Source organism: Cygnus atratus, chromosome 1 (genome assembly GCF_013377495.2).
Source record: "Cygnus atratus isolate AKBS03 ecotype Queensland, Australia chromosome 1, CAtr_DNAZoo_HiC_assembly, whole genome shotgun sequence".
In the NCBI taxonomy this organism is placed as follows: Eukaryota; Metazoa; Chordata; class Aves; order Anseriformes; family Anatidae; genus Cygnus; species Cygnus atratus.
Genome location: NC_066362.1, coordinates 3,370,035 through 3,394,088, shown reverse-complemented (window position 1 = coordinate 3,394,088; position 24,054 = coordinate 3,370,035). Strand labels below are relative to the sequence as shown.

Sequence of the window (24,054 nt, the reverse complement as noted above, 5' to 3'; positions counted from 1 at the left end):
GACAGACAGGACAGGATTATGTTCAGTGTCCCTTTAGCATGAAGATTACTCACAAAAGATACAGTATGTCGTTCTGTGGGAAAAGAAAGGCCCTTTCATGCTGTGAGCCCCTGAGACAAAAGGATTTAATGCATGCTAAGAGAGAGAAACAGGATGGAGGAGAAGTCCTGTAGGCTATCATGCCCCTCACCAGCACGAGGTCCTTCCCAAAAGCCTGAAAGTTCACTTGAATTTCAGCCAGGTTCCCTCACATTTTTTTTTTTTTGAGAAGGCAGAAAAAAACCCTACCTGTCCTTGACCTTCCTGGCTGCATTTTGGCAGGGCAGGGCTGATTATTTGGTTTCACTTTTTGGACCAATGTCACTTCTTCATTTTAAGGAAAACGAGCATAACATAGCAGCTATTGCTGTATTTTGACACCATGGGTTACAGTGTACTCAGTGTACACTCTCCTCTTGCATGTGCCAGTGATAAAAACAACCCAAAACCTTTCATTTCTGTGCTGGGCAACAGCAGTCTGCCTGATACCTCTCTGCAGGAGGAAAGCTCAAGCCTTCCCCACACATATCCGTGTGAACAGCAGCCAAATGGCCTGGAGGAAATGAGCTCGCTGAAAAAACATGATTTCATTTCCTCGTGTGTGTATCCCACGGCTGCGCCGGTGATACGGTGTCTCTGAGATGGGGACAACCCCGGAGGGGTGAGAACTTTCCCTTATTGCTAGCTGTGAGGATAGGCTTGTTCGGACCCGAGGTAGCAAGGTTTGGGAGGCTGGAGGTGCCAGAGCCTTGGATGGGGTTGGTGTTGAAGGGCTCAGTTAGGATGCGAAAACGCGTTGAGAATATAAAGGGAATGATGTGGCAATTTGTGCCGATGGATCTCATTGCACGACAAGTCGAAGGATCACCAGCAACCACGCCACAAAGAAATGCAGAGGTCATAACCACGTTGCAGCGGATGCGTGGTGTTCTGCAAGCTGGGGAGGATGCTTGGAGGGAAACAGCTTGCTTGGAAAGGTCACAGCTTTGAGCGCAAACCAAAAAAGAAACAAGTCAGTGCAAAACGCAAAGCGAAAGGACACGTCCTGTCCATCCAACGCCACCGCCTCTCCACGCAGCCCCTCTTGTTAAATTAATTCCCTGCCCGAGAGCTTCCCGCTTCCTATTTCAGAAATGCCTCCCCTCCACCCCCTGCCCTGACCACCTTGTTGAAACAGCTCAGATTGGCTGAAAATCTATTAATAGTGAGAAAAGGAAACCCAAAAGAATAACTTAGGAAATGGTGGGCGACACACCCCATGCCGGCGGGCTGAGCCCGGCTCAAAGCCTCGCACCAGTCGGCTCCTGCTCCTCCCAAGGCGGGATGAGAAAGCTACGGAGACCCAGCAACCCAGGGAAGGGGAGGGGATACGGGCCAGGCCCTAGGAAGTTCCTATTTGCATCCCCTTTTTGCAGCTTTTCCTGATTAAATAGGGGCTTTGGGTTGAGTTTGCCAAAGGGAAAGCGGGGGCTGAAGCTGCAGGGGTGGTGTTGGCCAGGGGACGGTGTGTACCAGCGCCAGTGAGGATGCTCCTGGTCAAAAGGAGGGATTTATCCCTGAAACGCAGCCCTGTCTGGGCAGGAACAGCGCACAGTTGCTGCAGAGGACAGGAAATTTGTCACCTCCTTTTAGAACTGTGAGGTCAATCAGATTGGCAGAATATCACAGAGCAGAGTTATTTATGCTGGAATTAAGCTGGGCTACCAGAGCGAGCGGTCACCTCGCTGAGACTAAAATTGTGCTGGTGAACGTGCTCTGTCCTTTGCTCAGGGCTAGATGGGATCCAACAGCATCGTCCCCCCTAGCTCCCTGCTGGGATTTCAGCAACGGAAATTCAGCCTGAAGACTCTGATAGTATTCTCACCACCCTTCCCCTTGGCAAAGAGGCATCCTCCACTTCACCAAATACACTTTCAAACGGGCATTTCCTGCCCGCTTTGCTGCCAGTCTCACCACCAGCATTATGAAATGTGTTCACCCAGGCTAACTTGGCTTCCCAGGTGAGAAGGTGGGGAAAGGTCCACCAGAGCACTGCCAGGCTGTAACCCATCAGCCCAATTACCTGATGCAGAGATTTTGATCCTGCCCAAAACCCTGCCAGAAGAAAAAGTGCTGCAGAACGCTCTTGATAGAATTGCATTCTGAAATATTAAAGATGAGCCCTGATGGCTGGAGCTAATTCATGCTACGGCATTGCTCAGGAAGGAAACAAGCATGGCTGGGCTTTGATTTAAAGCCACTGGGCTTGTTTTCAGTGGGGAATCTTCTTGATGCTGCTGTGATGAGGCTTTATTGGTAAGACCCTTCAGTTTGGTGCTGTTCAGCTCTTGCACATGAGTGCACATGCAAAATCAAGGCAGCAGAACTGACAAGCATCCTCTCTGCTGTCAAATGAAACGAACCTGCAGCCACAACCTCTACCCAATAAGCCCTTACAGGCTGCACACAGGGGGAAAACATGGTTGTGCTTCATACCCTGAAGGGCTTTATGCTCTTATCACACCCATCCACATGGAGAGGATCGTGCAGGGCTTCCTGCTGGTGGCCGCACTGCCACCATTCAGCTGGGGATTTGGAGCAGGTCCCCACAGCACCGTTGCAACATCCTGGGGGTTCTTATCAAGCTGCAGGGTTTTTGTAGCCACTCATGTCCCTGCAGTAGCCAAAAGCTGCTCTGCTTTAATTCAGACCGGGTGAAACTTTCAGTTGTCCCTGTTTTACCTGATGGAAGTAACCCAGCAGCTCAGGGAGCAGGATGTGAACCAAGCCTCGTGTGAGCTTTGGGTGGTCCATCCCTCCTGTTAGATCTGCCTCACTGATTTTATTCAAACGACTGTCTCTAAACCTCCTTGGTTTTGACCAAGAAACCCACCTGTGTCCTGAGGCACCTTCTCTGCCAGGATTGCGACACATGTCCCTGAAACCCAGGTCCCGATGAACTGGCATTTTCTGATGAGAAACATGCTTCATTAACAAATTCCCCATCAGCTCTTTCTGCAAGTATTTCAGCCAGCTCAGCTTGTCTGCTGTTTCATTTGGAAGCCTGACAAATATTAAAAATCATCATCCCAAGGCACGTCTCCCTGTTGGACACACTCCTCTTCTCCGACCTCTCTCCCTACTCCCTTGGCCCCTCCTAATGCTGCATTTGGGGAGGCAGCAATGGGTTCATTTGCTGTGCTAATTAACGACTAGCTAGTGGATTTGAGGGAGCAGAAATATCTCAGCCCTCCTCACTCCCATCTTCTCAAAATCACTGTCATCCAATTGCCCTTCATGCCATGCATGGACCTCTCCTGAATTTCCCCTCGAGGACTGGTTGCTGCCAAGAAATTGCCATCTGCCACCCAAACGTGGAAACCTTCCACCCAAAACGTGGCATCTTCCACCCAAATGGCCCCAAAAGGTCCGTCCCTGGCAGTGCCATCTGCATGGCCAGCCCCAGTCTGCCTCTCTCGTGAATAAACGCGGGACATCTGATTTAGGAGTCTCCACGCCTCTTCCCACGGATGGTCTGTAGCTATCTAAGTGAAGGGAAAGAGGAAAAAACAATGAAAAAGGAGACAGGAAAACCCGTGTGGAAAACGAAGGCTCCAAAATCCTTCACACGAAGTTGTCAAGGAGGCAAACAAACACACACAGACAGGCACACCTCTGTCCACTCTGCTCAGGCATTTTTATCATGGAGCCTGGGAACATCCTCTTTCCACTGGGGGCTGGTGGGATTTGGAAGGGGCCCGGCTCCATCCCAGCACCTTCCCCAGGCTGCAGAACAGAGCGGGGGCTCTCTGCAGCCCGGGCAGAAACGCCCCACATCGCTCAGGAAATGGTAGCGGAGCTGCTGGAGCGGAAACATTGGGAGCAGCAGCCAAAAAATCTGCGTGTCCCAGCCTGACCAGAGCCTCTCAGCTCAAGCAGAGTTCCTGCCCTTCTCCTTCGTGCCATGAGTGTGGGGTTATCCCACGATATCCTTGCTTCTTTGAGGCAAGATTTGTGGCAGCACGACGTCCTGCTGTATCAGGTGAGCATCAATCTCCCTCGTGCAAACAAGAGCTCTCCTCCTGCAACCAGCAGCCAAAGGACACAATGCCTGGTACATTTCGCCCTCTGTTGCTGCAGAAGTCACCCAGGGACTTTGGAAGAAACTCAAGGTTTACACTGAGTAATGGGCAGCAGCAGTAAAGCCCAGCTACCTCTGTCCCTAAGCAGTGGCCATGAATCAAAATGACACTGAAAATCACGAGAACGCCACAAGACCGCATGACTTTGTTGTACAGAGACCATTTAGGGGTCCTTCTTGTGTAATTTCTGGGTTGTCAGTCTTCAAGATGCCCTTGCAGCCTTTAGTCTGTGCTAAAAAAGCCCGTCTTTTGAAAAAAGTAAATAGACGAAAAGCCTAGATTTGTCTCAATTTGGAGAGGAATCGCAGGAAGGGTTGAGAGCCTGGGTAAGGCTCCCAGGTTGGCCATGCCAACTTGAGTCCCGTGGGAGAATGCCCAGCATCACCACCAGGGCTGAAGGCTGGCCCACGTGGACTTCAAAAGGAAGGATCTCTGATCCCTTGAGGGCTGAGCTGCCACATCAAAGCCACCCCTCTCGGAGACCTGACCTTTCCCTGCTGCAGAACTGATGCTCACTGCCTGAGGATGGCCAGGGGGGTGATTTTATTCACTGGGATGGAGCAGAAGTCCCTCCCTGTTCTTTTTGCCCTGGAAAGATGAATCATCCCTGCCTGGTTTGTCCTGGAGGGCTACTACAGACAGCTTGAGAAGGAGCGAGGACAGGAGCCAGTGAGACGGGAGCTGATTTTCATTCATCCCGATAGCTTGTCTGCACAGGAGTGAGTACTCAGGAAAATTAACCTAAAATTAAAAGGAGGTATGATTTCAGAGTGGATTAGTCGAAGTGCACACAACCCACCAGGTGGCCACTCCTGTTCAGCTTTAAGTCAACTCTCATTCAGTTTAGCCAAAATGAAGTGGGTTAAATCAAATTAAAGTCTCCTTAGCTCCGAAAGCCAACACGAGGTGGGGTGAGGGGGACAACATGCAGTTTAAGGATGCTGATTCAGGAGAAATCTGGTGATACTCCCCACACAAACAAGCCCCCAGACATCACATTTGGCACTGATGCCAACCAAAAATCAGTGACAGGGCACATCTGCCTCCCCAGCTGGTGCTGGCCTTTCCTGATCCCTGCATGCGGGAAGCTCTGCATTTGGTGTCCCATCAGCAGCTCTTGCTGCTCACTCAGTTTTTATTCTGGAGAAAGGCAGGGCGATGAGATGGCAGTGGATGGGACCCTCCGCTAGCTGTGCCACGCACCAATTCCCAGTCCTGTGTTGGCAGAGGTGGGTTTGCAGGTCCACAGCATCCTTGTTGGGTGGCAAAGGGAGACCAAACTCATCATCTGACCTTCCTCTCCAGCTGGCCGGGCTCAGATTTGGGTTCATACTGAGCAAAATGAGGAAGGACACAGCCCTTGGTACCCTGCTGGCTGAATCTCCACCAGCTGGCTGGTGGCAACGAGGAGCTGCCCCTCCTGATGCCACTCAAGCTGGGTGCCGTGGATCGGCTGTGTGTCTTGAGCTGCTCCAGGAGAGATGAAGGCCACAAGGGTTTTGCAAATAAACGTCACCAAAAGCAAGGCCACCAGATTCTGCTGGAGGCTGGCACTAGCTGGAGGCCCAGCATGGAGCTGGAGCCCTACGGGTGGGAAAACAAGAGGGGAAACACCTAATCTAGAGGAATACGGAGGGAAAACACCTAACCAAGAGAAATAGGATCTCAGCCTCATCACAGGCAGCTCCAGGGCAAAGGAAAAAAAAATGTGGCTGGGCATCTGGAAGGTCAGTTTGTGCTGGCACACGGCACCGCCGTGGCACTGCACAGTGCTGTCCCCCCCTTCTGTGCACCTCCCTTTCCTCCCCTCCTCCCCGAAGATTTACAGCAGGAATTGCCCTCCCGTGACAGCCTCTGCTTGCTCCCACCACTGAGGTTTTTGGCTTCTGGAGCCCGCAGCGGAGCCTTGCTCAGGGGCAGGCCTTGGAGGATGCTCGCCCATTTTAAGGGCAAAAAGGGCCAGCGGAAAAGCGATGGCGAGGCGGTGATAAGACCCGCAGCCTCGCCCTCCTTTGTGCGCCCAGCGCCTTTGGTGAGTCATGCTGCCAGCCCAAATTTACGCTCTCGGCTCTGCCCTGCTCCAGACAGCCAGCTTTAATTTTTAACCTTTTCGGGGTTGTGAATCCCATCGCCTTCCCCCAGCCCCATCACACAATGCCCAACACCGAGGTGGTCGCAGAGATGATGATGAACTGGACTCATCTTTGACCCTCCGAGATTGAAAGGTGGTGGAAGGTGCTATGATAAGTAGCCAAAGACACAAGGAGACACCTCCAACAGGTGCTGGTGACCTCCTCAAACATCCCAACCTCTCTCAGTAAAATTTGGGGTGATTCCTAGTTAAATACAAACTTTGCATTGCCTTCTGCGTTTGCTGCTTGTTTGGCCTATGCATGGGGACAGGTTCCCCCGCAGACACTTCACCGGGCATCTCCAAACCTTCACTGACATTAAAGCTGCCACCAGCAGTGTCTCTAAGACAACTTTTTGGATTACTTTTAAGACAACTGGATGTCAGGATCAGGCCCTCTGCCGTGACCAGTCCCCTCCACGACCTTGGTTAGCCAGGGTTATGGAGCCAGCAGCCCGGAGATTTCCTGTCAGCACTGCGAGGAGGACTCCACATTTCCTTGCGATCCTTTGTGTCTCGCTGCTATTTTGGGTCCCACCTTTTTTCTTCGGCTCCCCACCCACACCTCCCTCAGGGTGGGGTCTTCCCGGATAATTCGGCGCTCTATATATACACACACGCACGCATATATGCATGCATGTACATATATTTATATAGCTGTGCATGCGAGCTGAGCCTTTGGGTGCTGGCTGGACACGGCGCACTTGGCAGGAGGCTCAGGGCTATTCTTTAGGTGGGGAGAGCCTAGGAAGGGAAGGACACAGCTCACCCTCCCTCCTATTCAAAACTATTTAAAGACCGTCTGGCACGGAGCTGCTTTCCCACCAAATGGCTCCAGTGACGATCTGGCTTTAAAGCTGTGTAATCAGATCAACATCTATTGTTGGCAAATTCGTAATTGCCTCATTATTTAACTATCTAGAAGCAGTCAGTTTAATAGGGAAAAAAAGAATATACATTTTAGTTTTTTTTTATTAACAGCATCAGGACTCAGTTTCCATTTGAAGAAGTTTTGTTCTTCAAACTCAACAGCTCCTGCTCTCCCCATCCTTATAACAATACACATGATCACAGGGATCACTGATGAAATATGCAGGCAATGAGAGATGATCTTTTTCAGTGTTGTCCTAATGCGGGACAGCATATTTGTTACCCAGTGGTGCCTTACATATAGCTATGAGCAGCACAAGCAGAGGAGCCCTAACCATTTCCCTCTAAGTGGAAGGATGCTCTTAAAGAACGATGCACTGGCTCACATCCTTGCTCTGCCACAGCCCTCCAAAACAACCCTGGTGACATTTCTTAACCTCTCCCTTCCTCAGTTCCCCCCATCTCTACATGCAGGAGGGGATAGATTTCGGATGGAGGAGCTGTCTTCATTTAGGGGCTGGCCCAGCACCTTGCTACCCAGGGCCCCAGTCTTGGTTAGGTGCCACAGCAATACAAATAATTACTAATACTAATCCCCATGAGAGTCTATTACATTATAGTTCAACTTCCTCCCAAACAATTGCTCCTCTTCCTTGCTTTGTATGTTCTTCAAAAGAAGCGGCTGCTGTGCTTTAGGGCTGGGACACCAGCGGAGGTAAACATACACCCAACGTTCCTGCTCAGCTGGGCCTGGGCAGCAAAAAAAAGATAAATCTGATTTAAGACAATTGCATTGTAGGCAGAAAAAAAAAATTGGGGGGTTCAATGGAAACAGCAACCTGGCAGCACTAAACAGAGTTTATCCTGAGAAGTCCCTTAGGGCATATTTACTCACTATTTACAGGATGGTCATATTCAGAATGGCAAAAAGAGCAAGAAATGTCAAAAGCACAAGTGGCCACTGGTCTCAGGGCTCAAAACATCTTCATCTATGGAGCAGTGAAGGCTGCAGTCCTCGTTCCCACATTACAGTGGAGGGAAGTAGAGGTTTATGGTGAACATACAGCTTGCAGGCACAGTGCTTGGACATTGCTTATGTGCGGGCACTGTGCCTGTACCACCCAAAAGGTGCATAACGGGAAAGATAACCCATAAAAAATGGGCAGAAAAATGCTCCTCGTCCACAGCCAGTCCTGGGCTGAAGTTGGTCCATCCACTGTGCGTATGGGACAGGCAAATTGTCCCATGTAGAGCATACAAGGCATGGAAAAACCCCAGTGCCATAGGTTTAGGTGCAATATCACACTAGGGAGCTGGGACACCAAAATATTGAGCGTCCAACAAAAGCAGGGCTGGCAATGCAGACTGGCCATCCCAAAGTGGTTTGAGCTGGTGCATGTTAGAGCAGAACAGGCTCTGGGTGGAATGTCTTGAGGGCCTTGAGTCCTCCTTTAAGCAGCTAGCTTGCTCTGAAATGCATGTTGGCACATCTCCGGGGAGGTTTTCCCATTGCCAGGAGCATGAATATAAGTTTACACAGCAAGCAGCGAAGGTGGAAAAGGAAGAAGGCTCTTGCTAATAAGTTGGCCAAGTGTCCTGACTTAATGTTGATGAAGAACAATGCACGTTTCGGTCACCCCTTCCAAGACAGAACCTGCAACGGCTTTAATGAGTCAAATCAAACGTGGCTTTGTCATAGGAGATGAGACACAACCGGGACCAGTCAGCTGGGTTCTTGGCTGCTGAATGACATTGTCTTTCCAGCCCAGTGACCTCATTGTTATGACTCAATAAGGGAACAATGTTGTCCTCCCAGCAAGGAGTGGGATTCCTGCATGGTTAGAGCTGAGCAGAAGAGCACAGTAAGTTGTAGGATGTCACTAGGTCAGGGACCCAGCATTTTGCATGCAGTGCAAGCAGGCTGTGGTGGGTTTTAATGGCATTGTTGTGTGCTGAGAAACATAATATATAACACGAGTATAGCATGGAACAGTGGCCATATTCGCCTCCCTAAAATCCCTGGACAGGTAGATCTAGGTAGTGGGTTTGAGCATGCAGAGACTCACCAGTCAGGGAGAAAAACACTAAATGGTATCTAATAGAAAGGAGATCTTGCAGCACCCCGACTCCTGGGGCTCTGGACCTGCACCCAGCTTGGCTTTGGAGCTAGGGGCTTTGCTGACATGGCCATGCCACCAAAACCCTTCTCCCTCCTGGCTGCGAAGTGGCACAAGTCTGGAGGTCACACATCGGGGCAGGCCATGGCAGGGCAAAGGAAGGGAGCAAAGGAAGCAGGAAGGAAGAAGGAGCTGCATCCCCTCCCTGCTGTTAATCATCCTCCTCTTTCGCCTTAGCCAGGCTGGCAGGTCTGCGAAGACCACGCTGGGCTCTTGCCTTGGAAGGGGGTCAGGGATGGGACCCACAGCTCTGGGCACAGAAGGGGGATGTGGGGCTGGGCTTGATATTAATATCCAAGTTACTCCGCTGCTGCTACGTGAACAACCCCATCGTGCTCGCAAGAGATAGCAAAAACAATTCTACCCTATGAGATACAAGAAAAACAGCATCTCTGTTTACAGAAAGACAATTGAAAATTCCCACCCAGACTCTAAATCCACCTTCAGAGAAGCACCACCAGCTCCTCCAGATGTATCTGGTTATTATTATCAGGGCAAAATATCCTTTGACTCCAGCTGGGGCAGCTCTCAGAGATCAGGCCTCTGACCTGCTGGCCACAGAGGCAAGAAAAGTTTGAGGCATCAATCAAAAGCAAACAGTGACTTTTAGCAATGCTTGGGAATTGATTGTTGCTATTAAATAATTAACAACTAGCAAGATAGTGTACTCTAGACACCGCTCCCTGGGCCAAATGTGCTCCTGGCCTCTGTTAGCTGTGGCCACTCAGCACATGGGCAACCCTGCTTGTTCCCTCCATCACCCAGATCTTTCTACATGGGCTACAGCATCATGGATGAGAGGCTGAAGTGCTTGAAAGGTGAGAAATAAAAGCACCAAGTCTTTCACCCTGCAAGCTGCTGCATAGCACTGTGGCAGAATAAATTAGACACGTGTCCTGAAGCCAGGCATTGCATTTGGAGACTTTGGACACAGAAGGTCACAGGATCAGAGAATGGTTGAGATGGGAAGGGACCTCTGGAAACCATCTGGTCCAACCCCTGCTCAGGCAGGACCATCCAGATGTTTTTTGAAGATCTCCAAGGAGGGAGACTCCAAAACCTCCCTGGATAACCTGTGCCAGTGTGTTCCACTTTGTACCCATTACCTCTTGTGAATGGCCAAGTCTGTTGCCATGGGATTTGGACCAGCTCTCCCAAACAGGAGAAGGACCACATAGGAGAAAAACAAGAAGGGGAGCAACCTCCCATTTGGCAAACATCCCCGATGCATGGAGGGCTGAACTCACCTGTGATGTAGATGAGCTCGGCACCAGGATGTCAGGCACCTCACTGCTGTAGGCACACACAGACTCTTGCCTTGGGGAAGCTGGCTTGCATCCAGACCAGCTCCAGCTGGACCCAAAAGCTGGTATTTATTGCTACAGAACTGATGCATCAGTCCCAATTTATGTTATCAAGGAGAGAGAACCTCCTTTCCCCAGCCTTGGTAGCTTCATTGTAGTGGTTATGGGTTGAACATGGCCAGGACAATTTGCAACCCCTGGGCTTTGGGAAGTGCAGTGAGGCCCAGGTGGCAAGTTGCCATAGCAAGCCATTCCCTGCTGTTTCAAGTGAGAAATATGGAAAATCAGCCCATGGGCACCTCTCAGACATCTGCCTTCTGCAGCAAAGGGCAGTCTTGTTGATTCAAACAAGAGCTGAGATATCTGAGGTTATTTGCTGCAGTTGTCCCTGCGAAAATCTGAAATAAACTTAATGTTGTCCCTGTCCCCTATGAAATAAATTCCTGCAGCAGGAATACCTTTACTTACTTCACAGGCAGGCTGTGAGCATCTGCTCCTGCCAGATTGGGGCAAAGGCAAAATCTTATTACCCCTTGCTCTCTGCTCTGTTCAGACTGAGCTAAAGTCCCTATAAAAACAGCTCACAAGCTGAACCTTCCTCACCCTCCCGTTCCCCAGCTGAGATGGAGATAAAGCCCTGCCCCTAAAACTGCTTCTGAGCTGGATTAGCAGGAAACCCCTCCCCAAAAAGCCAGCTGGGCTGGGGGCAGCTCTCGGCGCTGCTCGTGGGGAAAGCAGCTTATGTCCCCGCAGATTGGAGCAGCCCCACAAAACGCTCTCATAGAAGACAAAGCAGAGAGCCGCCACCCTATTCCTCAAACTCACACACACAGCCCCCTGATTGCTGGGGTTCCTTTGCCATGGCTGTCCTGTGAGTATTTCTCATCAAATTTGCAAGCTACATGTGAATTTGGTGGTCTACAAAATCTGTATTTTATCCAGGGGCTTTTCGCAGGTTTTTATCATGACTGTTGGTGTGTTTTTTTCTGCTTAAAAGTATTGCTGAGATACTTAGAGCCACAGCAGCCCTCCTCCTGGGGCAGGACCCTGCAGGTGTTTGCAGGTTAGGGCTGGAAGCATCTCCACAGTCACGATGCCAAAAAATTCTGCAGGCAATTAGAAAGGGAAGCTGGCAAAGCAGTGTGCAATCATCCAGCATCAAAATTTGCCTTCCTTTTTCATCCAAAATGCAGCAGGACCTCAGCAATCACCACCTCAGAGCTTAGCATCTTTGGGTCTTGTCCAAAAAGCAGCTCTCCGTGTTCCTCTCTGCTTTGTCCCCCTAAAAGCACCGTGTCGTGGCTCTGCCCCCATCCCGACGCCTATTGAGTTGTTTGTGCTGGGCCCTGAGATGGAGTTTCTGTGCTGCTGTTAGCGATGAGGACGAGACGCCATAATCTCTGTTTCTAATGGGATCAGGGGAAGGAGAGCCCTGCTCCCCCAGGGGTTGCTGTGCCACCAAAAACCCTTTAACCACCCCCAAAACTTTACCCTGCGCAGCTGTCAGCTACCCGTGGCCAGGCTTCATAGGAGCACAATAGAGCTGGATTTTTGTTGTTGTTAACAGAAAAACAGCTCTTCCCTTTATCATATTTCTGCATTTCTCTCTCCAGCTCTTCATAAAGAACATTACTGGACCCTACAAACTATATATTGCCTGTAAGGCAATGCATCTTGCTACAAACCCAACCTCAGGTTCCCACTTTTCCCTGACCCCTTCCCACCAGGCCACCCTTCCTCTTCTTGTGCCACTTTCTTGGCCATAAGAACAGTTTTTTCCCCCAGTTTGGCTGCCCTAAATTACCCCCACCAGTTGCAGCCATGGTTTGGAGGAGTCCTGACATAGGGAACACAGATACTGATGGGTGATAGGCTTTGTCTTTGGTCACGAAGCCCCCACTGGTGTAAATATTGGCCCTCAGGAGTTATTAACACCACCCTAGCTGCTGTCAGCCTTCTCCTTGTTGGAAAACTTCACAGAAAAAGGGTTTTAGGGTAAGATGGTGACTTATAGGTCAGATTTTGAGAACTGTTCTGTGTGGCAGAGCTTCTCTGGAGCATGGCCATCATGGGATACTGATACCCCCAACAGCCTGTGGGCCTGAGGAAACACAGAGTGAGGCCTGCAGGATCTGGGCCAGGGCCTGAATGGTGTTAGCGCATCCTCCACCTTGAGCTGGGCCCATCAGATAACTTCAGCAGCCTTAACTGATGTGTCTTAGCAGAGGCAGATGTCTTCACACCATGGAGGAGCTATCCCAAAACTGCCACACGTACATGTGGAGCAGTGAGGGCAGGAGGAGCAACCACAGCCGTCTTGGCAGCAATGACCAGGCTCAACAACTGAAAACATCCTTTGAGAGGGGCCTCCTATGATGAGGGGCTCAGGACGCTGCAACAAGGATGTGTTGCTCATCAGGTTGTTCTTTTTGTGTGATTGTTCCCTCAACCAGTAATGTTTTAGTTGTCAGGCCTGCTGGAGAAAGCGCTCTCTAATGGAGGATCATCAGGGAGATGCATCTAAATGGGCTGGCTGAGGGGATCCAGGCTCCAGCAGGTTTTGCAGAATTGTCTATTACCAGTGTTTTACTTTGGAAAGAAGAGGGGCAATTGAGTTTATCGCTCCCCAGATTCCCAAGATGCAGCATGGAAGGATGGAAGTCCATCAGGATCTGCCACGCTACATTGCTCTCCTGGACACAAAGAAGGTTGCTCCAAGCTGGCCTTGTCCCATGGGGAAGGAGAACCTGCACTGCCATGGGCCACAGTCCTGCAAGGTCAGGTCTCCTCTTAATTTCTGAAAAGCCAAACTTGTCATCTAGCAGCTAAGAGGAGATTAAATATATTGTACTAGGTCTAAACCCAAATGAGATATCCATGGCCCTTGGGGAATTTGTATTTTCAGTACTAGATGGGATGGGATTTGGATATGGGTCAACAAGTGGGCAGCCAATTAAAGAAAGTCTCCTAAAATCTTGGTTTTCTTTCCTTTAATTGCTGCTTGACCTCACCATAGGCAGATGTCCAGGGTATCTAGACACCAAGAGTAGGGTTCTTCTGCCTTCAGTTCGATGGTCAAATGTTACATATATAAACCTTGGCTAGCCATTTAAAATCCCTCTGCATATACTGGAAAGACATATTCAGCCATGCCATCAATGGTTAGTTCTAAGCTGTGAAAGCAATTGGGAACTGGCAGCTGAAAAATAAAATTGCTTCCTCTCCCATTTTAAACAGTAAAAGTGAGATTTAAGAGAATGACTCCTGTTTATTCAAAACCCTCCAGGGACATGAAACAATTCATTTCAGTCACTAACTCCATCTAAGATTGACGCTTGAGATTTGCTCAATAAACTGCTTGGTTTTAACCTCAAAAGCACGTTGAAAAGTTTATGTGCTAGGTATTCAGGACCTCTGATGCTTGATGTATTTAAAGGAATTTTAAATGCTGCTTTGCATCTGTCAGTTTAACAGAAATTTCATCCCCAAGTAAAAAGTGATTGCCTGCAACAAGCCCAAAATTAGTGTTATTCATCATTACCTAGGAAGACTTCAAAGATGAATACATTAGAAATCAAAATAGAGCTGTGGCAGGCTATATAGCTGCTTAAATAAATATGTTAATAGTGTGTCCACCTGGATGGAAAATGCAGCTGAAAGGTAATAGCGAGCCGTAAATCTCCATGTTTTACAGTGAGCAACCAAGGGGAATCAACCTTGCTTAAGGGATATAGCTATGAATTGGAAATGAAAAGCATGGTTAAAATCAAATCATTCAAATTAAGACTTTATGCTTCCCTATTTTAAATCATGATTAAAATTCATAATTTAAGCCACATCGATTTAAATCAAAGCACCCTGCCATAAAATGAGGTTTTGAACCCTATGTGAGGCTTTAATGAGAAAAAGGATGTTCTCCTGTTGCATGCCGTTAATGGGGATTCATTGGTACCTGGAGGAACTATCTTAGAAGCCTACAAAATTGCAGAGATTGAGAGTGTGGAGAGGTTTTTCTAATCTGTCTAGGAAAATCTTAGGAAACAAAGTAATTTTCTATACTAGGGTGTTGTAAGAAGCTCAAAACTTATTTTTCCACGATATTCCATGTGACTGTTAGAGACAGGAAAATTTATCACCTAAACCAGAGGTCAGCACCTCTCACTGAGTTTTTGGCATGTGAATTATCCCAAGGCACGGGTGAGAGTGGCAGCAATGATCTCGAGAGCCACCTAGGTGTGCTGAGATTAAATCCTGCATTCCCGAAAAATGGGGCAAGAGTGTGATTTTCGCTTACTGGTCCCACAGTCATGTCCTGTTTTGCTCATGTTTTGCCCTGGTTTTCTTTTGGCCAAGTGAGGCTTTATCAGGAGCCCCATGGCAGGTGTGGGATCATCACATTTGCAGCACATTGCATTGCTGCAATCCAGCTTTTCATTGCCACTGGTGATTTTGGTGTGCCTATGGCATTGCCTTAATTTGGCATCAATCCATGTTCCCTTTGATGGAGGCATTTGCCCCTGTGAGAGCACGAACACTTTGTGTGTCGAGCCAGATTGGGGAATTAATCCATCTGAAAACAAACCCAATATTATTAAAAAAAAAAAAAAATGTGGGGGGGGGAGTGGTTATTTCCTGCATTTACTGAGAGCTATTACTTTCTTCACCTTGCCAAGAGAAACCTGTGGGAAAAAAAAAAAAAAAAAAAAAAAAAAAAAACAGATGCAGGCTCTGAAACCAAATCAGGTCATCAGCAGCTAGAAAGTGAGAAGATGGCTAAAAAAATTCATGAAATAAAAGGCTGGGTTTGAAGTCGTGCGATTGCCATCTCTTTTGTAGAAGCTTGATATTAGCTCACCTAGTACTTGCTAGAAACTTGCTTCCCTTAACCATGCTTTAAGTATCTCTTGTGTTGATTAATAAATTAGAAATGTCCAACATAGGCAACTTTAATTGCTTATTTAGAATATATATATTTAATAACATTCTTCTGAAGCTCTAAGTACACTTGCATACCATCAGCAATAATGCTAAACCTCAGATGCAATGAAACAAGCAGAAAAAGAAAAGTGTGTTTTATACTGATCACAAACCTTTAACTTCATGTAAACTCTCCGTTACAAAATGAAGAAATTTCTGCAGTTCAGCCAGGAGGGTGACTTTTTTAATACAACCCATTCAAATATTTTTTTCTTAAATTCTAAAACAATCGATTGAACATTGTTAATCACACCCATCATATCTATATGGTTCCTCCATAAGAAAGCTACAGAACAGCTGAGGACCACAGCAGACGTGCTGATATCCTCCTGTGGAGTATTGCACAGCTCTAGGAGGTGCATCGTGGCGGAGCCACTCATGGATCCATTTCAGCTGCTGGTACTGCCGCAACTATTTGCAATTATCCAGGGAAAAGTTACACCAATATAGCCACTTCTAATTGCATCTCTGCTGGAGAACACAGTGCATCGCTTTAACTACTCTGCTTTTTCCCACAGTCGAGGAATACAGTGCCTTGATAAGCAACGTGTAATAGCCACCCTGAAAGCTATCCATTTTCCGCAGGCTGCAGCAGTATCACTGAAACTTTTACATTTTTTTTTCCTCATTTGTGTACGTGGTGGAATGTCTTATCTCACGCTCCTGCGTTTAGAGTCTGGGGGGAAAAATAAAAACAACATTTTTGCTATTATGCTTCAAAGAAGGGCTTTCTCAAACAGTTTCTCTAAACCCTTCTGCAAACCCTTTCAAATCCCCTTTGTCGAAGTCAGGAATCTGGCATTTTCTCTTTGCCTGTGTCGAGCAGAAGCCACTTAGAATAAATGCCTGACAAGCGTGTCTCCTCCTTTCTTACAATAGCCAGCATGGAGATTTAATGTATCTTTAAGTACTGAAGCTTAAGAACTCTAAGCCAATTTCTACCTTCTCCTCCAGTTAAATTTACTAAAATCAATTAAGGCTGAGAGAGAAAAATTCAGCCTTTATTTTTAATAACTATGGCTGTATTCTAACACTGCAAAATGACCTTCCTCCTCTCTTTCGCCAGTCTCATGAGCCATGTGCTATAAGACCAAAGACACACAGAATTTGCGAGACAGAGAAAAATCTGCTGGATTAATCCAGTTTTTATTGAGGATGCTAATATGACTGCAACCTCTAAAATGAGAACAACTCAGAAATAAAACTTTACCTTTTCAATTTTGGAGGAGATTTTAACACAGATCTTTGCCTGTTTCTGAGGCATCTGTCCTGCACCTGGCTGCAAACACAGACTTGTATTAAACCCAAGGACTGCTCTTCCTATCTGCCCTGCCACGTTCCAACCTTTAAGTTGTACGCTTAACACACCACCGAGAAGTTGTTCCAAATCCCAAAACCTAATTTTTTGGCCATTTTAAAGCAGATACTGTTAGGCAACGGAAGGATTTCCAGGGACGGATCCTGGACACTTTTGGTGTAACATCAGACCCTGAAGGGGACTGTGCATGGACACAAGCATCTCTAGTGTCCAAATCATCCCAAGACACACCTGAATTGTCTTCAGAAGATGCCCCTCCTCTTTCCATTAACAGAAGCTGGATTCAAGGACAACTCAGCTCCAACCCTAAAGACCTCGGTTATGTATCTGAGCCTACAAGGAACTCATTTGGGTCCTTCAGGTGGAGAAAAAGAGCAACTTGGGCCCATTCCCTCCCCACTGCCCTGTGCACCCGAACAGTGCCTCTGGGGGTGGTGGTGGCCCCAGTGCTTCATCAGGCTGCGGTGCCTTGCACATGAATGATGAAAATCACAACCCGGGGAGTGCTGCATGTTTATAGGCTGCCTTCCTGCAGCTTCTTTATTGCAGATGCACATTTAAAATCAGGTGCTTCAGCAGAGCTGGGGGCTCTTTCCCATTCATTAGCCCTTCTGCTCTACGCTGGGTGTCGAGGCGTTGCACGGAGTTAATTTCAGTAAGTCGTTTGCATTCTCCCTGCCTCCTTGCAATGCTTTGTCACCGAGCTGTCACCAGCAGCGCACACAACACTGAGCAGTCCTGGCTTGTGGCCAGGAAAGCCGTGACACGTACTTTATTTACGGGACGAGAAAGGTGCCTGCAGCACGTGGAGAAGCACGTGCTGCAAAGACACAAAGATTTGCAAAAAAGCTGCCAGGCGTAGCGATCAGAAAACTTCAGTGACAAGACTCAATAAGCGAGTGGTCAATGGAGGATTTTGGTGCCTTCAGGGTCTGGAGCAGCTTCGTTTTGTCTCTTGAAGGCCAGGGGGAATTTTCTTGTCCGGGTTGATGAGGCATCCTGGCGTTTGCTGGTTCCCAATGGCTCTCAGCAATATTCAGGAGCTAAGGCTGACCCTGAGGCATGCAACAACTTAATTCAAGAGAACCTGTGCATGCAGCCACCCATGTAGGTCATTCCAAACATCCCACCCCAGAGCTCTGCACTCCCAGCAGGCAGTAATGTTACTATTGGTATTTCCCAGGACTGCCCAAAGCACTCACTGGTCCCAGCACTATTTGCAATTCAAAGCAGGAAGCTAAGTTGAAGTGGGCTAAGTCACCTTCGAAGGAGCCCATCCCTTCACCTTGGCTCTGTAAGAGGGTGAAGCCACTGATCCTGCTCACCGGGAAGTTCAGAGAGAAGAAAAATATTAGCACATCAGCACAGTCACATTGTAAAGGAGTGTTGACAGAGCAAAGTCAGCAGCTCTTCCTCTTCATCATTGGGCTGAACTCCAAAGTTACCAGATGCCACAATAAAAACCCTTGAAACGTGCCATGAGACTTCTCCACCTTCCCCTTGCACTGCCAGGGGATAGCTTCTGGCCATGGAAAGCTGCAGTTGCATTTCAGCCCCCTGCTCACCAGGACTTCGCTGGTGTTGTTTGTACTGCAGTGGCCCTGGAGACCCCAGGGAGGGCATGTCCCTGTCCCTGAACACTCGTCGTGGGGTCTCTCCGAAAAGAAGAAAAAACAGAAAGAAAAGACAGCACAGCCAGTCCTTACGCCCCGTATTAGCAGATCACATATGATTTTTGTACAATGATGGGGAAGTTTATCTTTTTCTTCCCAGCCTTTTCCACCTTCTCAAAAAGAGTTGTTCAACTCTGAAGTAACATGGTTTTAGGCTAGCTACAGCTTAGGCACCTCAAAAGTGGAGCTGCGATATGGGGAGAGCACTGCCCTTCTGCCTCCTCCCAGCTCTAACTGGGTCTACATCTTCCTGAAGGACCTCCAGAAAATCACCACAAGGCTTTAGCCTGTGCTAGAACAGGAAAATACGCAATAAGCGCCATTAACACCTGATGAAGCTAAGATAAGCTGCCTCCCTCCTCCCAAATGATGAAGGAAGCAGCACGAGAAAGGCCCTCGGAGTGTGGGACACCATCACACCAGTCAGTTCAGGGAAAAGACAGCAATTTTTTGGTCGAGCACCAACAGCACATGGAAGGTCTTCTGCGGGAGACTGGAGGTAAATCCCCAAACCCCACCATGCAGTGGGACCCCCAAAAAGAACCGGGCTCAGCCAACCACATCCCAAATGCCCTGTGGTTTCAACCCCAACAGCTACATCTTACAGTATTTTTATTTATTGAGCATGAGCCCATCTAGGCACATTGGGCAGGAAGGTGCACCTTGCCTGGGATCTCGTCCTCGACTTACATCCCATCCCACCCTGCTGCAGGGGGAAAGACTCGGTGGCTTTCCTTGGCAATCGCAAACCCAGAGGCGATGCTCTCTGTAATGTGGGATTATAGGATGAAGCCCTCGGGGGTACGGAGAGGTGAGCACAGGTCACTGGAGAACTACTGCTGGGACCTTGAGCAACGTGGTCCAGGGGGGTGGACCTGGATGGGCTTTAAGGTCCTTTCCAACCCAAACCATGCTGTAATTGACAAATGTCTATGGTTCTGTGACTAACAAATGACAGATGACTGTGTGCATCCTCTAGAATAAATTAAAAAAAAAAAAAAAAGGCAAACTTTGCTCAGGAGTTCTCTGAAGGGAAGGACAGGCATTGCAAGAATTCAGGAACAACATCCTTACGCGGAGATTGGCCGCTTACAGGAGAAGCTATGCAGCCAGCAGCGCACATAAAGAGGCTTTCGAGGAGGAAGTTGGTAGAAGCATGTGAAAACACTTCAGAGAGCTTGTGAGATTTCACATGCCTGCACACGGGGAATGGACCAAACTGGGCCACCCGGATTCCTGCAGAGTTCAAGCCCTCCTGCGACATTCAGGACCGAAGGCTCAGGGGATGCTCGGCTGGGAATTTCTGAGCAGCCGTGGGTAGGTTGTTTGCGCTGTACTTGGTCCTGCTGCTTGGACCATCTGGAGATGGAGATGCTGAAGGCATCTGGGCTCTGGGTGCCATGGTGGGACCTCAGGGGTAGGGCAAAGGGGCAATGCAGTGATTCAGCATCGCGGGGAAGGGGGCAAAATTCAGTGTGCAAACAAATGGGATGGATGCGGCCCTGCACCTAACCCCTGAGAGCAAACCTCTGCTGTTGTATAGTGATGTAACACCCAGAATAACACAGGGGCTGCTGCACAGCCTGGGAAATCCACTCTAACTAGGGTTTAGTCCCGATAGCCTATGCCCCAAAACACCCTACAGCTCGCTTGCACCATGCCAGGAAGCTTATGTCTTCTGGAGGGTGCAGATGGGGAGAGAAGACGCAGGATTTATAGGGTAAATAATAACCAAAGCACAGCCCAATCCTCCCCAGAAATGCTGAGAGCGGGTATTTGCTGCCAGTCTCCCGTCACCACCGACATGAGTGATCACCAGCCTCCTCCTCATAAGCCTTTTGAGCAACTCTCCGGAATTAAATCAGTGTATTGCACGGTTCCAGCTCCTTTCATCCAGGGATCTTCAAGTGCTTTACAAACAAGTCTTTAATTAAGCCGCCTAAACAGACCCATGGGGTATCATTACTGTATCTGCTTTGCCACTGGGGAATCAAAGGCATGGCACTGCCTGTGCAAGGCAAGGTTTGGAAACAGGATGCAAAAACCTGGTCAAAGTTCCTCCAGCAGCAGTACATGAAGATACTCTCTGCTTCAGCACTGATTTTGAAACACTCTGGCTAACAACTTCTTTTTCCTCACGTTGGCATGGCCCCAATTTCCTGCTCCTGCCCATGTCAGGATTAGTATTCGATGGATTAGATAGATTTAAAAAATGCGCGCCTTTGACAGTCTGTCTTGGACAAACATGAACCCCGAGTACCAGGGAGCCAGGGCAGCTTTTGGGAATGAAGAGGGCTGTTTTGGAAACAAGATCTTAAAATCTGGAGGTATGTGGTATGTTTTGAGCTGGACAAAGGGCAGGACCTGCTCCTGCCTTTCACCCTCAGGACAGGTTTGTGCTGTGGCTCTTTTTAATCCTCTCTCTGAGAATGAAGCGTATGGGTTTTCTCTTCCTGATGCAATTCTGCTATCATGCCCCCAAGTGGGATAGAAGATGTCATAAATAAGGAATAAACAAAATCAAATGGCCTGGGAGCATGCCGTAATGGGTAACTCCGAGCCCCTTGCAAACTGGCCGGATTTAAAGACGTTATTTGCCCAATGTTGTATTCGCTCCATCTCTTGGATGGACTGGCCATGCCTTGTCTGAGACTGATTTTATTCTGACATACAGCAGGAAAAAAAGATGGGAATCTCTCAACAATCAGATACAAACCTGGACATGAGTATTTGTAGGGAAACAGCTGTACCCCAAATAGTTGCTTTTAAAAACTCCAGCCCAATTCTCCTCTACCGCTAGCACGATGTTGCCACCTTCTTCTTCAAGACACCCCAAACTGTCCTCCCAAATCCCAACTCCCTGCTCACGCACCCATTTCACATCCAACCTAAACATCAAGCTCTTGCAGGAGGGAGGCAAGCAATGAGCCCCATCCAAGTTACTGTTGTAAGACACCAAAAAACTTGTAGTTTCATTTACAAACCCAACTTCTTCCCATTTTAGGCGGGGGGGGAACAATGCACTTTGGGGGCTGAGCAATTCAGGTGATCACAGCAGATACCAGACAAGCACTGCTGGGACCAGCAGAATAAACCTGGCCAAGCCACAGAGCCCAAGCCAAAATACCAAGCAGCTAAGGGTGCCTAATTTGACCACTAAGGAAGAAATTCCTGGTGCCAACACCCAGGGAGCAACACAAAAGCACCTCTAAGTAGCTTATTTCAAAACTTCGGAGCAGCAACTATGGCAGGAAATGCTGTTTGGGAGGATTTAATCAAATAATTTCCGAGAAATATGTAATAGGATCACTCGAGAGTGCTACAGAAACAGGTCCCTCTACCTTCCTTCCCAGGGCACCGTCCTGGAGCCGAAAGCCTGTTTTGTGCCAGTCCGAGCATATTTAGCCCTCAGGTCTGAAAAACAACACAAAACTGTCTGAGAAGCCATATTCAGCTAAACTCAGCTCATTTCTGGCCGGTGCAAGAAAAACTGCATTAACGGCTCCTGCTTCGTGCCAACATTAATGAGACTGAGGGTTTTTAATGGCAAGAGAAATCTCCTGCAGCTCCCACGGCGGCGCCAGGAGGAGATGAGGACTTCCCACCTGCTCACCCACCAAGACCTGACACGTTTTTTTTTTTTTCCCCCTCTGCCATCGCTACGCCAGTCCTGAGAGCAGCAGGACAATAAGAAAAGGGCAGGCGGAGATTCCAGCCTGGCCTCAGCCAATTCCCCCCCAGTTCAAACCCCAGGGCCCTGCCCCTGCTCTGCTTTTACCTCCGGAGAGTTCCCGAGCTTTTGTTACCTTAAACCAAAGCACATCCAGCTCCGCAGAGGCTCGGCGGTGTGACATGACCCGGAGCAAGATTTCACCTTCTCCTTTAATTTCCACCCCCCCCACCCTTCTCCCTGAGAAATCCCCCAACTCCTCCCCGCCTTTATTCGCTTTGAGAGCAATCAGTGCGGTTCCCTTCCCCGCTACTTTTCGGAGCAGTTTACAGTCATCTCTCCCCAAACCATCCCTCCTGCAGCCTCTGCGGTACCCGCAGCCGGTCTCGCAGCGCCCATGCCCCCCGTGCTGTTGCACAACCCAAGGCAGCATCTCCACCTCCTCTCCCAAACCTCCCCAAACCCACCTCGCCGCGAAGGGTCTCCAGATGCCGATCCTTTATCCGGCTCTATCATTGACTTTGCCATCTTCCATCACCTTTTTCCCCCCATCTCCCCATGCCACCTCCTCAAACAGAAAGTGGAGGGCTCCATGCCTACGGCACCTTGCGTGCTGGACCAGCGCCACACCAACCCAAAGTTCTCCCTCGCCTGGTGGGACCCCAAAATTGCTGCGTGCGCCTTGGCGCTCTGCACTCCCTTCCACAAACCGCCCAGATTTGGGCACAAGCCCATTCGGGGGGGGCTTTGTGAAGCCACACGAGGGAGTGAAGAAGCAGCGCGGGCAGCTCGTACCGCTGCATAAAGGAACGAGCACTGCGGCTCGCTGTCCTACGGATCCGTGCCCCGAGTCGCGCTGCCGGTTGGCTCCCCGCACTTCGTTGCTGAACGAGAGGGTTAATAAAGCCAGATTCAGCATCCCCCTCATTATTCTTTTCTGGTTTCAACTTGCCAAGAGCTTCCCGAGTAAAGGGGATGAGAGAGAGGGGTGGATGCTGGATGCGCAAAGCCCCGAAAAGCTTGGGGAAAAAACAGTAAAAATAAAAATATAGAAAGAAATAAATAGAAAATAAAAAATATAGAAAAATAGAAATATAGAAAATAGAAATATAGAACAATAGAAATACAGAAAAATAGAAATATAGAAAACTAGGAATATAGAAAACTAGGAATATAGAAAAATAAAGTAGCAAAGGGAAGGCAGCTCCGGGGGGAGCGGCGGTGCCACTCACCGTGCAGCAGCAGCAGGAGCAGCAGCAGCGGTGCCCGCATGGTGCCTCGGTGCGGCCGGCCCCGATCCCACAGCGGCTCCCGGCGCTGTCCCCGTTTGGGGCGGGCGGGCGCTGCCCTCCCCCGGCCCCGGTCCCGGAGCCGGCCCCGGTTCCCCCCCGCCCCACAGCCGGGGGAGGCGCCCGGCGGCCCCGACCCGCCCCCGCCTCCGCCCCGCAGGGATGGAGGGGGCTGGCACGGGGGGGTTTGAAGGGAGAGGGGCTTTTAGGGGATTTGTGTGTTTCTTTGAGGTGGGAGGTTTGGGGGTGATGGCTTGATAGAAAGAGGGGTTGAGGTTCGCGGAGTTTGGGGTTGGAGGTTGGGTTTTCCTCGGGATGGGGGTGTGAGGGAGGTGGGATACAATTGGAGGGATTTGGGTTTTTGGGGGGTTGGAGGTGGTGTTTTCTTTTCTTCCTTTTTCTTTTTTTTTGTTTTGTTTTGTTTTTGTTTTGTTTTGTTTGTTTTTGTTGGGATGAGGGTCTACAGGGGGATTTGGGGTTCCCTC

General features: G+C 49.0%; 1 protein-coding gene across 6 annotated transcripts in view; it reads right to left on the bottom strand.

The window, feature by feature from the left end:
* Positions 1-23,656, bottom strand: part of PODXL (podocalyxin like) — a 41,028-nt gene extending 17,372 nt beyond the window's left edge. For all 6 annotated transcript variants that reach the window (XM_035566587.2, XM_035566589.2, XM_035566588.2 and 3 more), the window contains exon 1: positions 23,513-23,656. In XM_035566587.2, coding sequence (XP_035422480.1) covers positions 23,513-23,552 — 40 coding nt within the window. In that variant the 5' untranslated portion in view covers positions 23,553-23,656. The remainder of the gene's footprint in view (positions 1-23,512) is intronic.
* Positions 23,657-24,054: the final 398 nt, after the last annotated feature.